The 15,055-nt window shown below is 43.0% G+C and overlaps 1 protein-coding gene across 3 annotated transcripts in view; it reads left to right on the top strand.

Moving 5' to 3' along the window:
- The window catches only part of LOC115462795 (long-chain-fatty-acid--CoA ligase ACSBG2-like), a 110,992-nt gene that overhangs the window by 37,549 nt on the left and 58,388 nt on the right, over positions 1 to 15,055 (top strand). For all 3 annotated transcript variants that reach the window (XM_030192803.1, XM_030192804.1, XM_030192802.1), the window contains exons 4-6: positions 589 to 872; positions 2,792 to 2,880; positions 7,176 to 7,296. In XM_030192803.1, the coding sequence (XP_030048663.1) occupies positions 589 to 872; positions 2,792 to 2,880; positions 7,176 to 7,296 (494 nt within the window). The remainder of the gene's footprint in view (positions 1 to 588; positions 873 to 2,791; positions 2,881 to 7,175; positions 7,297 to 15,055) is intronic.

The following is a 15,055-nucleotide window of genomic DNA, read 5'->3' as shown; positions in this document are numbered from 1 at the left end:
CACCAGTTTTTTAGCCGACATATAAAATAAGCATGTGTGTGCAGAGAAAACACGGAGAAATTCACCTCCTCTGTGTAGGCCTGAGTTGATTCTGCAGCGAGAGACCAGGGGTGGTAGGTGAGAATTATGTGAATTTTTAAAGATTTTGGATGAGTTATTTTTGCTTTATATGTATGCTTTTATCTATTTTTTCTTGTATGATTGAAACAGGTTTGAATAGTAAAGGTAGTTAGGTCTTTCCTATTTAAAATTGCCATTCTTTTCTGTTTTTATTGTTGTTTATTTGTAAACCGCTTTATTTTCCTGCAACAAAAGCAGTAGAGTAAATTTTAATAAATGCTAAACAATAAACGATAAGCAGGTCTAAATTTGTACCTTGACATTTATGCACTAGTGAAGTGGAATTTGGGAATTTATTTTATCAAGGCAACGCAGGGTCAGAGATGCATTTATCATCCTTACATAAAGGGCTTAAAATAGCTGCCTTTTTGGACGACTCTCATCTGCATCAGGTTAGATGAACCGAATAGTCTTTTCCTGGCATCTGGTTTCAGCATGGGTGGTCATCCCTCTCCTTCTCCTTCCCAGGTGGTTTGTCCTCCATTACTCAAGGGGACCTTTCCATAGCATCAAAGCTGGCACCTGCAGACAGTCTGTGGACCACAGAGAAGGACGGTGCAGTGAGATTTCGCATGGAACAGACGGGACCTGGATCAGAGCCTCCCATCACCATACACCAGCTCTTCCAGCAGACCCTGCAGCATTGCAGCAACAAGCCTGCACTGGCGGTAAAGAGGGACGGACAATGGAAAACCATCACATTCCTCCAGTATTACCAGAACTGCCGGGCAGCCGCCAAAGGATTCCTAAAGGTGAAGCTATTTTCTCTTCCTCCCTTTCCTTTCTCCGTAGAGATATATAGCTTCCTGAAGGTAAATCCGTGTCTCTTTCTCATTGGTGAGAAGGGTATAAAGCTTCCTAAAGGCAGGGCTTTTTTTGAGGGGGGTACAGAGTAACGGCACCTTTTCCATTGTCTGCTAAAATTAACCCATGGACCCCAAGTTTTAATGAAAGAGCTCAGGCTCTACACACCAATTCTGCCTCATCATAGATTCTGTGACTGGTTGCAGGGGGCCTGGCTATTGTGGGGTGGGGTCCCTCAGTGATCACCCCACCCCTGAAGGGTGGCCTAGCATTTGAGTACCGGCACCTTTTTTACTAGAAAAAAACGCACTGCCTAAAGGTAAGTCTATGCTGTCTCCCCTGTCTCTCCTCTGCAGTCATTGCAGTAACACAAATGAAAGCCCAAATGTCTTTCACAGCTTAACCACATGTTGTAAGATTCACAGAGTATTAACATAGTAAATGACGGCAGATAAAGACCTGAATGGTCCATCCAGTCTGCCCAACAGTACATTCATTATCAATTCAAGATTAAATCAACAATGAACGTGATATCATACAGTGAAACCTCGGTTTTCGTTGACTTCGGTTATCGTCGGTTTCGGTTTTCATTGATTTTTTCAGTGAAAAATTTGTCTCGGATTTCTTTGGTTGCCTTGGTTTTCGCTGCTAATCTTGCGAAAACAAAGGGCAACCCACGCGTTCTCCTGCTCATTGGATTTACATTGATTCATATGGAAATAATTGCCTCGGTTTTCGTCTGTTTCGGTTTTCATTGATTGTTTTCGGACGGATTATCAACGAAAACCGAGGTATCACTGTATACTTGATCATGGTCTTTCTGTGGTGTTTCTGGGACATAGACCATAGAAGTCGGTCTGGTTTTTTCCTTATGTTCCAATATTACTATGTTAATCCAAGTTTCTCTTTAATCTAGTGCCCCATATAGCTCATCCTAAACTTCTATTTACTAACATGGTTTTGTGGCTGGGAGTGTCACATGCCCCCAGCTGCAAGAATGCCTGATGGCAGACCAATCCTAGGCCCCATCGCCATTAAAGGGACTGGTGAACTATACAGGAAAAATTCCCCTAGCTACCCCTCCCAACACAGATGCTAACTGGTGGGTCAATAGGTCTCTCTACTCTATACCTAACCTCAGATCCCTGTTGAGTTACTGATCCCAACAGCACCGAAGGTAAAAGGGGACACACTCGAAGTAGCCTGCAAAATACTTCTTCATGGAAAGGGTGGTGAATTTGTGGAATGGCCTCCCAGTGGAAGAGGTGGAGAACTGAATTCCAGAACGCTTGAGACCGGTACATAGAATGTCTAGGGAAGAGGAAGGAAGAGTAGATGGCATGGATGGGCAGAATGGACAGGTCATACGGTCTTCATCTGCCTTAATTTTTCTCTGTTTCTAGCTTTGGAATGAGGCAAAACATAAAACAGAAGAGAATCCCCCAGTAAAACCTCACCCACCTCCTAGAAAGAACCCAAGTTGATCCATAAATGCAAATAAATAAAGTTAACAGCTGGAACATTCGCAGAAACATTTAATACAGTGAAAGTATAAACACATGATAGGTCCACTGTCTGAGCCCAAATATCTCATCTATTATTAGTACGTGCAGAATCTGTAGCGCTGCTCTGGAGAGACGGGCAGCATTCATGTCTGAGGTAATCAGAAGGTACAGGTTGGGCCGGTCCTTATTCTACATTTAATGCATCTGTCCAATCTGGAGTTTCAAATGTCTTTAAAAAAAGGGGGTCAGGGACAGTTAATTAAGTGTCATTCTCTGAACCTGATGTCATATGATAATTCAGAATGCAGTTTGCTGGTTGGGGAAGTTGTCTAATGCTTCTGTTTCTTTATGATCTCCCGTAGCTCGGTCTGCAGCGTTTCCACGGTGTTGCAATCCTGGGCTACAACTCCCCGGAGTGGTTCTTTGCAAATATTGGAGCCATTCTGGCAGGGTGAGAGCATCTTCTGTCTGTCTCTTCCTCACTTAGCAGTCGGTGCATTCAGACTGGGACATGTCTGACAGGATGTAACATCTGAATCACCTGTTCAGGATTTAGGAATACGCTCTGATTTTTGGGTAATATCTACAAGTGTTTAAAGATACTAGAGAAAGTATAAAAAGCTGCATTATACTTTTAGCGTGGTATTTTACTGTTGATTTTTCCTGTGTTACCTTTTACTCCCAATACAGTAAGGCTTTTAGGGGCCCTTTTCCTAAGGTGCACCTAAAAGTGGCCTGTTCTGGTGTAGGTGTGTGTTTTGACGTGCGCTGGTCTATTTCCTCAGTGCGTCTGGAAAAAAAGGCGCTTTTTTGTGCCAGAAAATGGACGTGTGGCAAAATTAAAACCAGAGCCTGTCCATTCTCGGCCTGAGACTGCCACCCATTGACTTAGCAGTAAGGTCTCATGCACTAACCAGGCAGTAAATGTCCAGGACAAATCAACTGCCGATTGCTGCCAGGTAAGTGCCATGTGGTTGAAAATAGAAAATATTTGCTATCGCGTGTTTTGGACGCTCACCAACAATGGAATTACCGCCTGGGGCACGAGGTAGCTGGGCGATAGTGCCAATTTGACGCACATTGCATGTGCAGAGGTGCATAAGTACATAAGTATTGCCATACTGGGAACGACCAAAGGTCCATCAAGCCCAGTATCCTGTTTCCAACAGTGGCCAATCCAGATCACAAATACCTGGCAAGATCCCAAAAAGTACAAAACATTTTACACTGCTTATCCCACAAATAGTGGATTTTCCCCAAGTCCATTTAATAGTGGTCTATGGACTTTTCCTTTAGGAAGCCGTCCAAAGTTTTTTAAAACTCCGCTAAGCTAACCGCCTTTACCACATTCTCTGGCAACGAATTCCAGCTTTTAATTACACGTTGCCTGAAGAAAATTTTTTTCCGATTCATTTTACCCCCTAGTCCTAGTATTTTTGGAAAGCGTGAACAGACGCTTCACATCTACCCGTTCAACTCCACTCATTATTTTATAGACCTCTATCATATCTCCCCTCAGCCGCCTTTTCTCCAAGCTGAAGAGCCCTAGCTGTTTTAGCCTTTCCTCATAGGGAAGTCGTCCCATCCCCTTTATCATTTTCGTCACCCTTCTCTGCACCTTTTCTAATTCCACTATATCTTTTATGAGATGCGGCGACCAGAATTGAACACAATATTCGAGGTGCAGTGGCACCATAGAGCGATACAAAGGCATTATAACATCCTCATTTTTGTTTTCCATTCCTTTCCTAATAATACCTAACATTCTACTTGCTTTCTTAGCAGTAGCAGCACACTAAGCAAGCAGTGACTTCCCCATGTCCATCTCAATAACACACTATGGACTTTTCCTCCAGGAACTTGTCCAAACATTTTTTAAACCCAGATATGCTAACCACTGTTACCACATCCCCCAGCAACGAATTCTAGAGCTTAACTATTCAGTGAGTGGAAGTGTTTCCTCCTATTTGTTTTAAAAGTATTTCCATATAACTTCATTGAATGTCCCCTAGTCTTTGTACTTTTGGAATGAGTAAAAAATCGATTTACTTCTACTTGTTCTACACCACTCAGGATTTTGTAGACCTCAATCATATCTACTCTCATCTGTCTCTTTTCCAAGCTAAAGAGCCCTAACTTTAGCCTTCCCTCATAAGAGGAGTTCCATCCCCTTTATCATTTGGGTCGCTCTTCTTTGAATTTTTTCTATCTTTTTTGAGATACGGTGACCATAATTAAGCGCAGCACTCAAGGTGAGGTCACACCATGGAGCGATACAGAGGCATTATAATATTCTTGGTCTTATTTTGCATCCCTTTCCTAATAATTCCTAGCATCCTTTTTGCTTTTTTTGGCCAACGATGCACACTGGGCAAAAGATTTTAGCGTCTTGTCTTCAACGACACCTTGATCTTTTTTTTTTTTAGTACTTACTCCTAAGGTGAACTCCAGCATCCGGTAACTGTGAGCCTAGAACAGAGCAGCATTGTCTCAGATAAGTACCGGAAGCATTTGAATGAAGTATTATTAAGAATGATAAAACTATCAAAAAAAAATGTGAAATAAATAATCGGAGGTTTTTTTTTAAAGAACTTATGAAGAAGCAGGCGGGTCATTAGTCCAAAGAAAGATTCAGACGTGAGCTGAGCCACTGAAGTTCTTTTTCCTCCAAACAATTGTTCACAGCAAATTAACAGTTACTTGTTAGTTTTTATAGTTAAACTGCGTATTGTAATTTGAATGTTTTTACTGTTGTAATTGTCTCTGTTTAACTTATTCTTGCTGTGCACCACCTTGAGCGAATTCCTTCAAAAAAGCGGTAAATAAATCCTAATAAAGGAATATGCTGAGTGGGTGTTATATATCTCTATAGGGGAGCCGAATACATCTTAAGGTTGAAATTAGACTGTATAATGTTGCTAATTAGCAATATGTTTGGACTGTTGGTTTAATTATTACATTATTTAAGTATTATCACATTATTATTATTTAATTATTATCACCTTTCATTTTCCAAACTGTAAGAATGTAGTCTACAAAACAATCCATAACGCCTGCTTCACATATCAAGGTACAAAAATTTGGAACTAATTACCTAAGCCAATTAGCCGTTAGGGATTACATGTCATTTCGTAGCTCATTGAAGACCCATTTCTTTACTTCAAACATCAAGAAACCAATGAATTCAATCCAAACCAATGTTATATCTGACAATTCCTACTAATCATTTATCCTCTTTAAGAACCCTTTGCAATAGAATCTATTCCCTTTCAGCCATCCTTATACTGCTGATTATTACAATATCAAAGTTACCCTATGCTCAATTAAGGCTCCTTTTGTCTAACTTCTGCAACTCCTAAAACTATTCTCTCTTTTCCTTTCTATATTGGTTCAATTCAAGATGTTAACATTTGTAGATGTTCTACTGTAAATCTGTTTAATATGACATATTATGTAATATTCAAATGTTATTGCTATGTTAGCCACATTGAACCTGAGTACTCTCTTGGGAAAATGTGGGATAGAAATGTCAAATAAATAAAAAAATAAATTATTATGGATAATGAATGTGATTGTGCTCAGCCATAACAATAAAACCACTTTTTGCACTATTGGCATAAGAACATAAGCACTGCCCTACTGGGAAAAGACCAAGGGTCCATCAAGCCCAGCATCCTGTCTGTGACAGCGGCCAATCCAGGTTTCAAGAACCCGGCAAGCCCCCCCCCCCAAAAAAAAAAAAAATAATAATGTTTTAATAACGTTCAATGGACTTTTCCTTCAGGAATCTGTCCAAGTATTTTTGGAAACAGTAAACAATTCACATCTACCGTTTCCACTCCACTCATTATTTTAAAGACCTCTATCATATCTCCCCTCATCCGCCTTTTCTCCAAGCTGAAGAGCCCTAGTCGCTTTAGCCTTTCCTCATAGGGAAGTCGTTCAATCCCTTTTATCATTTGTCGCCCTTCTCTGCACCTTCTCCATTGTGATACTGTGGCATCGTATAGAAATGCCTATATGTAATAGAAGGTGGTAGCAAATTGTCAACAGCCCCGAGTTGTGATGCCAGAGTTCAATCATGAAGCAGTGTAACCTGCAAAGAGCGGCAGGGGAGGCTCGAGTCGCCTTATTTTGCAGACTGGATGGACCACGAAGGTCTTTATTTTCCATCATCTACTAAGTGTGTGTGTGTGTGTCAATTACACACACCCTTTCTATGCAGGGCGCCGAGAGACTGAGCCGTGCCCAGGGCTGCTGCCGTCGGGGCCCCCCCCCCCCCCGATCTCCACTGCCCCCCTGGATCATCGCCGCTCCTGCACCCCTCCATCCAGGATCACCACTGCTGCAACTGAGATACCTTGGGGTTGGCGGGGATCTCGAGGCCCTGCCGGTGGAAGAATCCAGCTCTGTTCTTCACTCCGTGCCTGCCCTGCCCCTGTGGCTGCTTTTTTCTCTGGTCGCACACACTTGGTTTCAAAACAGAGCATTCGCCTGAGGAGGAAAAGCAGCCGCTCAGCACAGCAGTAGAAGCAAACGAAGAGCAGTGCTGGAGGGGGGCCCGGTGCCATAGTTTTCTCTCTCCTACTCCTGTTGGGACCCTATCTCTCGGGGCCTGTCAGGAGCAGGAGAGAGAGAGAGAGACAACCCCTGCTCCCCCTCTCCGTGGCCCTGTTTCTATGGATTTGTGTTGGAAGTTGCTGTTCCTACTTGTTCATTCTCTCTCTCTTTATTTCCTGTGTTCAGGGGTCTTGCTACTGGAATTTATACTACAAGTTCCTCAGAGGCATGCCAGTATTTTTTAGAAAACTGTGAGGCAAATATCATTGTGGTGGAGGATCACCAGCAGCTCAAAAAAATCCTAAAGGTAAGCGTGTTCACCCTCTTATAAGTACATAAGAATCGCCATATTGGGAAAGACCAAAGGTCCATCAAGCCCAGCATCCTGTTTCCAACAATGGCCAATCCAGATCACAAATACCTGGCAAGATTCCAAAAAAGTACTAAACATTTTATACTGCTTATCCCAGAAATAGTGGATTTTCCCCAAGTCCATTTAATAATAATTTAATAATAATAATTTAATAATTTAATAATAATCATTTAATAATAATTTACTACTGCTTTTGACTCCTAACCATGACTCTCTTACTCAACACCCTCACTTATCACCCCTACCACTGCAATTTCCCCACCCCTAGCTGTCTGTTCGTCTGTCCAATTTAGATTGTAAGCTCTGTTGAGCAGGGACTGTCTTTTCATGTTCATTTATACAGCACTGCGTAAGTCTAGTAGCGCTATAGAAATGTTTAATAGTAGTAGTGGTAGTAGTAGTGGTCTATGGACTTTTCCTTTGGGAAGCCTCCAAACCTTTTTTAAACTCCGCTAAGCTAACCGCCTTTACCACATTCTCTGGCAACAAATTCCAGAGTCTCTCAATTATTCTTATTCCCCAACTCCTACTGATAGATCAGTGTTCCCCTGGAGTGAGAAAAAGTCGTTCTTCATTCACATGAAGAAAAATGATTTCTTGTCTACAGTTTCCTCCTCATCCCTTGATGTAGATTCAACATAATGTATGTTTATATGTTAACACTGTCCTGTACTATCCTCTAGTGATAGACTGCACCTATCATTACATCTGCCTAACTGAAATCTGAGATATATACAAAAAGGAGCAACACAGGGGTGGGGGTAGGGGGAAGGAGGAAATGTCCTCCTGTCTTCTTTACCTGCGTTGATTGCCCTTCATCCTGTCCTCCAGGGGATACAGGGTAAAATTATAGGCAGCGTTATGCAGGTCCAAGAAGCTGTACCCTCCACACCACATAGAGGACCCAAATGTCTGGGGCAAGCTCACCAGATTTCTCTGAACTTATGTGCAACTTTCTTTAAATTAATCAACTTATTCTCTAACTCCTCTTACTCTCTTACCTATCTAAATGTTCCATCTTTGCTTATACCCTACAATGTCTATTAAAATGTTCTATTACGTATTGTGTTGACATTGTAAGTAGTACACTATTGGGATCATTTTTGAAAGAGAAGGACTTCCATCTTTCGACATAAATCGGAAGATGGATGTCCAAATCGGTATAATCGAAACCCGATTTAGGACGTCCCCAACTGCACTCCGTCACAAGGATGGCCAAAGTTCAAGGGGGCGTGTCGAAGGCGTAGTGAAGGCGGGACTTGGGCGTGCCTAACACATGGACGTCCTTGACCCATAATCGAAAAAAACCAAGGACGCCCCTGACCAACACTTGGACGTTTTCACCCGAACCTGTTTTTCTTACGACTAAGGCACAAAAAGGTGCCCGAAATGACCACCGGAGAGAATCGGGGATGACCTCCCCTTACTCCCCCAGTGGTCACTAACCCCCTCCCACCCTCAAAAAAACATCTTTAAAAATATTGATTGCCAGCCTCAGATGTCATACTCAGGTCCATCACAGTAGTATGCAGGTCCCTGGAGCAGTTTTAGTGGGTATAGTGCACTTCAGATAGGTGGACCGGGGCCCCCCCAACTGTTATGTTTGTGGAGAAAACAGCAAACCCACCGCAAACCCACTGTACCCACATCTAGGTGCCCCCTTCACCCGTAAGGGCTATGGTAGTAGTGTACAGTTGTGGGTAGTGGGTTTTGGGGGGGAGGGTTTGGGGGGTCAGCACACAAGGTAAGGGAGCTATGTACCTCGGAGCAGTTGGTTTCCTGACATGTCAGGGGAACTAGTGCACTACAAATGCTGGCTCCTCCCATGCCCAAATGGCTTGTATTTGGCCGTTTCTGACATGGATGTCTTTGGTTTCCAAAATCGCCGAAAATCAGAAATGACTATTTCTAGGGACGTCCAAATCTAGGGACGGCAAAATTTAAGGATTTGGACGTCCCTGAGAGTATTTTCAAAACGAAAGATGGACGTCCATCTTGTTTCAAAAATACGTGTTTTCCTGCCCCTAGATTTTGCCGTTTTGCAAGGACGTCCAAATCGCAATTTGGACGTCCCTTTCAAAAATGCCCCTCTATGTCATACTTTGTACTGTTATTTGAATATTTTTACTGCTGTAATTGGCTATTGCTCGTATTCTTACTGAACACCGCCTTGAGTAAATTCCTTCAAAAAGGCGGTAAAGTCTAATAAATAAATAATCCCATTGTTTTCCTCTACATCACCTGTTCACTATAGCAGTGGGATCATAGCCTGAAAGAATTAATAATCTGTCCCTGCTGTACCACATTAGAACTAATAATAAAAGGATGAAATATTCATACTGCTAGAATTAACCTGGTTCCTTGTTCCTTGTTCCTTCCCATTTATTTATTTATTTATTGCATTTGTATCCCACAATCTACTACTACTACTATTTAGCATTTCTATAGCGCTACAAGGCATACGCAGCGCTGCACAAACATAGAAGAAAGACAGTCCCTGCTCAAAGAGCTTACAATCTAATAGACAAAAAATAAATAAAGTAAGCAAATCAAATCAATTAATGTGAACGGGAAGGAAGAGAGGAGGGTAGGTGGAGGCGAGTGGTTACAAGTGGTTATGAGTCAAAAGCAATGTTAAAGAGGTGGGCTTTCAGTCTAGATTTAAAGGTGGCCAAGGATGGGGCAAGACGTAGGGGCTCAGGAAGTTTATTCCAGGCGTAGGGTGCAGTGAGACAGAAGGCGCGAAGTCTGGAGTTGGCAGTAGTGGAGAAGGGAACAGATAAGAAGGATTTATCCATGGAGCGGAGTGCACGGGAAGGGGTGTAGGGAAGGACGAGTGTGGAGAGATACTGGGGAGCAGCAGAGTGAATACATTTATAGGTTAGTAGAAGAAGTTTGAACAGGATGCGAAAACGGATAGGGAGCCAGTGAAGGGTCTTGAGGAGAGGGGTAGTATGAGTAAAGCGACCCTGGCGGAAGATGAGATGGGCAGCAGAGTTTTGAACCGACTGGAGAGGGGAGAGGTGACTAAGTGGGAGGCCAGCAAGAAGCAGATTGCAGTAGTCTAAACGAGAGGTGACAAGGGTGTGGATGAGGGTTTTGGTAGAGTGCTCGGAAAGAAAGGGGCGGATTTTACGGATGTTGTAAAGAAAGAAACGACAGGTCTTGGCGGTCTGCTGGATATGAGCAGAGAAGGAGAGAGAAGAGTCAAAGATGACCCCAAGGTTTCGAGCTGAGGAGACAGGGAGAATGAGAGAGCCATCAACAGAAATAGAAAACGGGGGGAGTGGGGAGGTGGGTTTGGGGGGGGAAATGAGAAGCTCGGTTTTGGTCATATTTAATTTCAGGTGGCGTTGAGACATCCAGGCAGCAATGTCAGACAAGCACGCTGAAACTTTGGTTGGATGCAAGGTGAGATATCAGGGGTAGAAAGGTAGATTTGGGAGTCATCAGCATAGAGATGGTAGGAAAAGCCATGGGATGAGATTAATGAACCAAGGGAAGAAGTGTAGATAGAAAAGAGGAGGGGACCAAGAACAGAACCCTGAGGTACGCCGACAGGCAGAGGGATAGAAGTAGAAGAGGAGCCACCAGAGTGAACACTAAAGGTGCGGAGGGAGAGGTAGGAAGAGAACCAGGAAAGGACAGAGCCCTGGAATCCAAGTGAGGACAGGGTATCGAGAAGTATGCTGTGATCGACAGTGTCAAAAGCAGCGTAAAGATCAAGAAGAATGAGAATGAAATATTGACCTCTGGATTTAGCCAGTAATAGGTCATTGGAGACTTTAGTAAGTGCAGTTTCGGTTGAGTGGAGAGGGCGAAAACCAGATTGTAGTGGGTCAAGAATAGCATGTGAGGAGAGAAAATCAAGGCAGCGGCGGTGAACAGCACGCTCAAGTAATTTGGAGAGAAAAGGAAGGAGGGAGATGGGTCGGTAATTAGAGGGACAAGTAGGGTCAAGTGAAGGCTTCTTAAGGAGAGGTGTGACCACAGCATGTTTAAAGGCAGCAGGGACAGTCACAGTGGAAAGTGAGAGGTTGAGAATGTGACAGATAAAAGGAATAAGAGTAGGAGAGATGGCATTAAGAAGGTGGGTGGGAATGGGATCAGGGGAACAGGTGGTACATTTTGAGGAAGAAAGGAGAAGTGTAGTTTCCTCAATAGTAACTTCAGGAAAGGAGGAAAGGGAATGAGGGGAAGGAGAGAGAGGGGAACGGACTAGTGGAGGGAGAGCTGGTGAGGTAGAGAAAGCAAGGTTTATCTTTTGAACCTTGTTGTGAAAGAATTCAGCAAGGGTCTGAGGAGATAATGAAGGGGGAGTTGGGGGAGGGGGCACCTTGAGGAGAGAGTTCAATGTGGTGAAGAGAAGTCGAGTATTAGAGCCAAGAGAGTTGGTCAGTTGGATATAATAATCCTGTTTGGCACGTAAAAGAGCAGATTGGAAGGAGGTCAGCATGAACTTAAAGTGTAAGAAATCAGCAAGGGCCCGAGATTTCCGCCAGAGGCGTTCGGCGGAGCGGGTACAGGAACGTAGGTAGCGGATATTAGAAGTCAGCCAAGGTTGGGGTTTTGTACGCCTTACAGGGCGGGTCATCAAAGGTGCAAGAGTGTCTAAGGCAGAGGATAGAGTATTGTTGTAAGAAGAAACAGCCTAGTTGACAGACGTGGATGGTGCCACAGTAGAGAGGAGGTTTGAAACATGGGAGGATAGAGATGAAGGGTCAATATCGTGAAGATTCCTAGATAAATTAGATAGGATAGGACGGGACTGGGAGGGAGGAGATTTAAGTGTGAAAGTTATAAGATGGTGATCAGAGGAGGGATGATCAGAGGCAAGGAAACTAGAAGGTAAACAGTTGGAGGAGAAGATGAGATCAAGACAGTGACCATTTTGATGAGTGGGGGAGGTGGAGCATAGTTGGAGATTAAAGGACGATGTTAAAGCGAGTAACTTGGAAATATAAGAGTTGGAAGGATCATTAGCAGCTCAATGTGGCTTACATTATTCTGTAGTGGCGATCGCTATTTCTGGAATGAGAAATACAAAGAGGTATTGGGTTAAAGTTCATAAGTGACAGAGTAGATTAAGCAGTCAAGTGTAGAGAATTCATATTTGGAATGAGAAATAGAGTGGTATTGCGTTAAAGTTCATTAGTGACAAAGTAACTGAAGTAGTCAAGTATAGTTTGGTTTTGTCCAGTTCTGGTATAAGTTTCGTTGTCTGGTATTTAGGATGGATCATTGTGGTATGCCTTTTTGAACAGGTTGGCTTTTAGTTGTTTTCGGAAATTAGTTATGTCATGTATTGTCTTTGTGGCTTTTGGTAACGCATTCCATAGTTGCGTGCTTATGTAGGAGAAGCTGGATGCATTTGTTGATTTATATTTACAGTAAATCCTTTGCAGCTGGGGTAGTGGAGATTCAGGAATGTGCATGCTGACCTTTTTGTGTTCCTGGTTGGTAGGTCTATTAGGTCTGACATATAGACCGGGGCCTCGCCATGAATGATTTTGTGAACCAGAGTGCAAATTTTGAACGCAATACGTTCTTTAAGTGGGAGCCGGTGTAGTTTTTCTCTTAGGGGTTTGGCGCTTTCGTATTTCGTTTTTCCAAATATGAGTCTGGCTGCTGTGTTTTGGGCAGTTTAGAGTTTCTTAATGATTTGTTCTTTGCATCCGGCATAGATTGCATTGCAGTAATCTAGGTGGCTTAGCACCATTGATTGTACCAGGCTGCGGAATATTTCCCTTGGAAAGAAAGGTTTTACTCTTTTGAGTTTCCACATTGAATGGAACATTTTTTTGTTGTTGTATTTTTCACATGGCTTTCTAGTGTGAGGTTTCAGTCAATTGTGACTCCGAGAATTTTCAGGCTATCTGAAACAGGAAGGATGTAGTTTTGGGGTGTTTATAGTGGTGGGTTTGTTCGTGTTATATTGTGATGAGAGGATGAGACATTGTGTTTTTTCTGCGTTTGAGTTTTAATTGAAATGCATCCGCCCATGAATTCATGATTTGGAGGCTCTGGTCCCGCCCTCATTTCCTGTTTCTGCAAGGGTGGGACCAGATCTGAGAGAGAGAGAGAAGGGAAGGCTGAAGCGCCGAGCCTGCTCGCTTTTCACTGCTGCCACCGGGACCCCGAGGTAAGATGTTTTAAATTCTGGGCGGCACGCAGGAAGGTGAGGGTGGAGGAGTGTTGTGGGAGAAGAGGTCGGGCTGGGGTCGGACTGGAACTCGGGGGATGGAGGAGAAGGGGGAGGAGGGGGAGAGGATGGCGGAGGGGGAATGCACCACTTGTAAAAAAAAAAAAAAAAAATTCAGCACCCCCAGTCATTTTGAAAAGTTGGCTCCTATGAAGGGTATAACATATACTATGACGTCAAATAAAATCCCAGTGCATGCTTCAGTGAGCACACCCTCCAACCTCCCCTTTTTGCCTTACAGAGGTAAGTGGGAGAAGTTGAAAGCGGGTTATCCATGAAAATCTCTTTATAAATGGCTCTGATTATGTAGAGGAGTGGCCTAGTGGTTAGGGTGGTGGACTTTGGTCCTGGGGAACTGAGGAACTGAGTTCAATTTCCACTTCAGGCACAGGCAGCTCCTTGTGACTCTGGGCAAGTCACTTAACCCTCCATTGCCCCATGTAAGCCGCATTGAGCTTGCCATGAGTGGGAAAGCGCGGGGTACAAATGTAACAAAAATAAAATAGATACTATTGGAGATCTACATGGAATGTTGCTACTATTTGACATTCTACATGGAATGTTGCAACTATTGGAGATTCTACATGGAATGTTGCTACTATTGGAGATTCTACATGGAATGTTGCTATTCCACTAGCAACATTCCATGTAGAAGGCTGCACCGGCCTCTGTTTCTGTGAGTCTGACGTCCTGCACGGGGTACAAATGTAACAAAAACAAAAAAAAAGATACAATGTATCTACACCATAGGGTCGTTCAACATTGCTTTCATAAATTGAGGCTGTAACAGTCAGACATTTATTTCATATGCAGGCTCTTGAGTTATTGTGCCTTCTTTTGTTATTAGCAGCGTAGAAGGCTCCAAATAGTTCAAAATATGGCTGCCATATTGATTACCAGATAAAAAAAAAATGTGATCACGTAACACCTTTACGTTGGCTTCCCGTCAATCACAGAATAACATTCAAGATTCTTGTTGGTTTATAAGGTGCGTCACTCAGGTTGTCCATTAAACCTTTCTAGATCTTTAAGATCCTCTCAACAGAACTATCTGTTATACCATTGTTTCATATTATCTGTTTCAATATTATTAGAACAAAAATATTTAGTGGAAGTGGACCCACACTTTGGAACGCCCTTCCATTATCTTTAAGATTAGAACATTCGCTTGAGGACTTTAAGAAGAATTTAAAGACATCCTATTATGAGATGCTTTTGATTGATTTAAACATTGTTTCTCACCTCGGTGGCCTCTGAGAGGCGATCACAGAATTCTCCCTGGTATCATTTCCACACATGTTTGCTCTGGAAATTCTCTCGGGTCTTTGCCTCCTGTCCCTGAGTGAGGCCAAGGGGGATAAAATTAGTACTTTTTCTGTAACAAAAGCTTTTGGGAAGTGGCTCACGGTGTTCACTCAATCAGTGAAGTTCACCCGAGTGTTTCAAATTGTTGTCCAGCCTTTGCTGTTTTATTGGGGTTTCTTTGACATC

Source organism: Microcaecilia unicolor, chromosome 2 (genome assembly GCF_901765095.1).
Source record: "Microcaecilia unicolor chromosome 2, aMicUni1.1, whole genome shotgun sequence".
Classification (NCBI taxonomy): domain Eukaryota; kingdom Metazoa; phylum Chordata; class Amphibia; order Gymnophiona; family Siphonopidae; genus Microcaecilia; species Microcaecilia unicolor.
The sequence above is the reverse complement of the archived record's forward strand: the minus strand, read 5'-3'. Positions and strand labels throughout refer to the sequence as shown.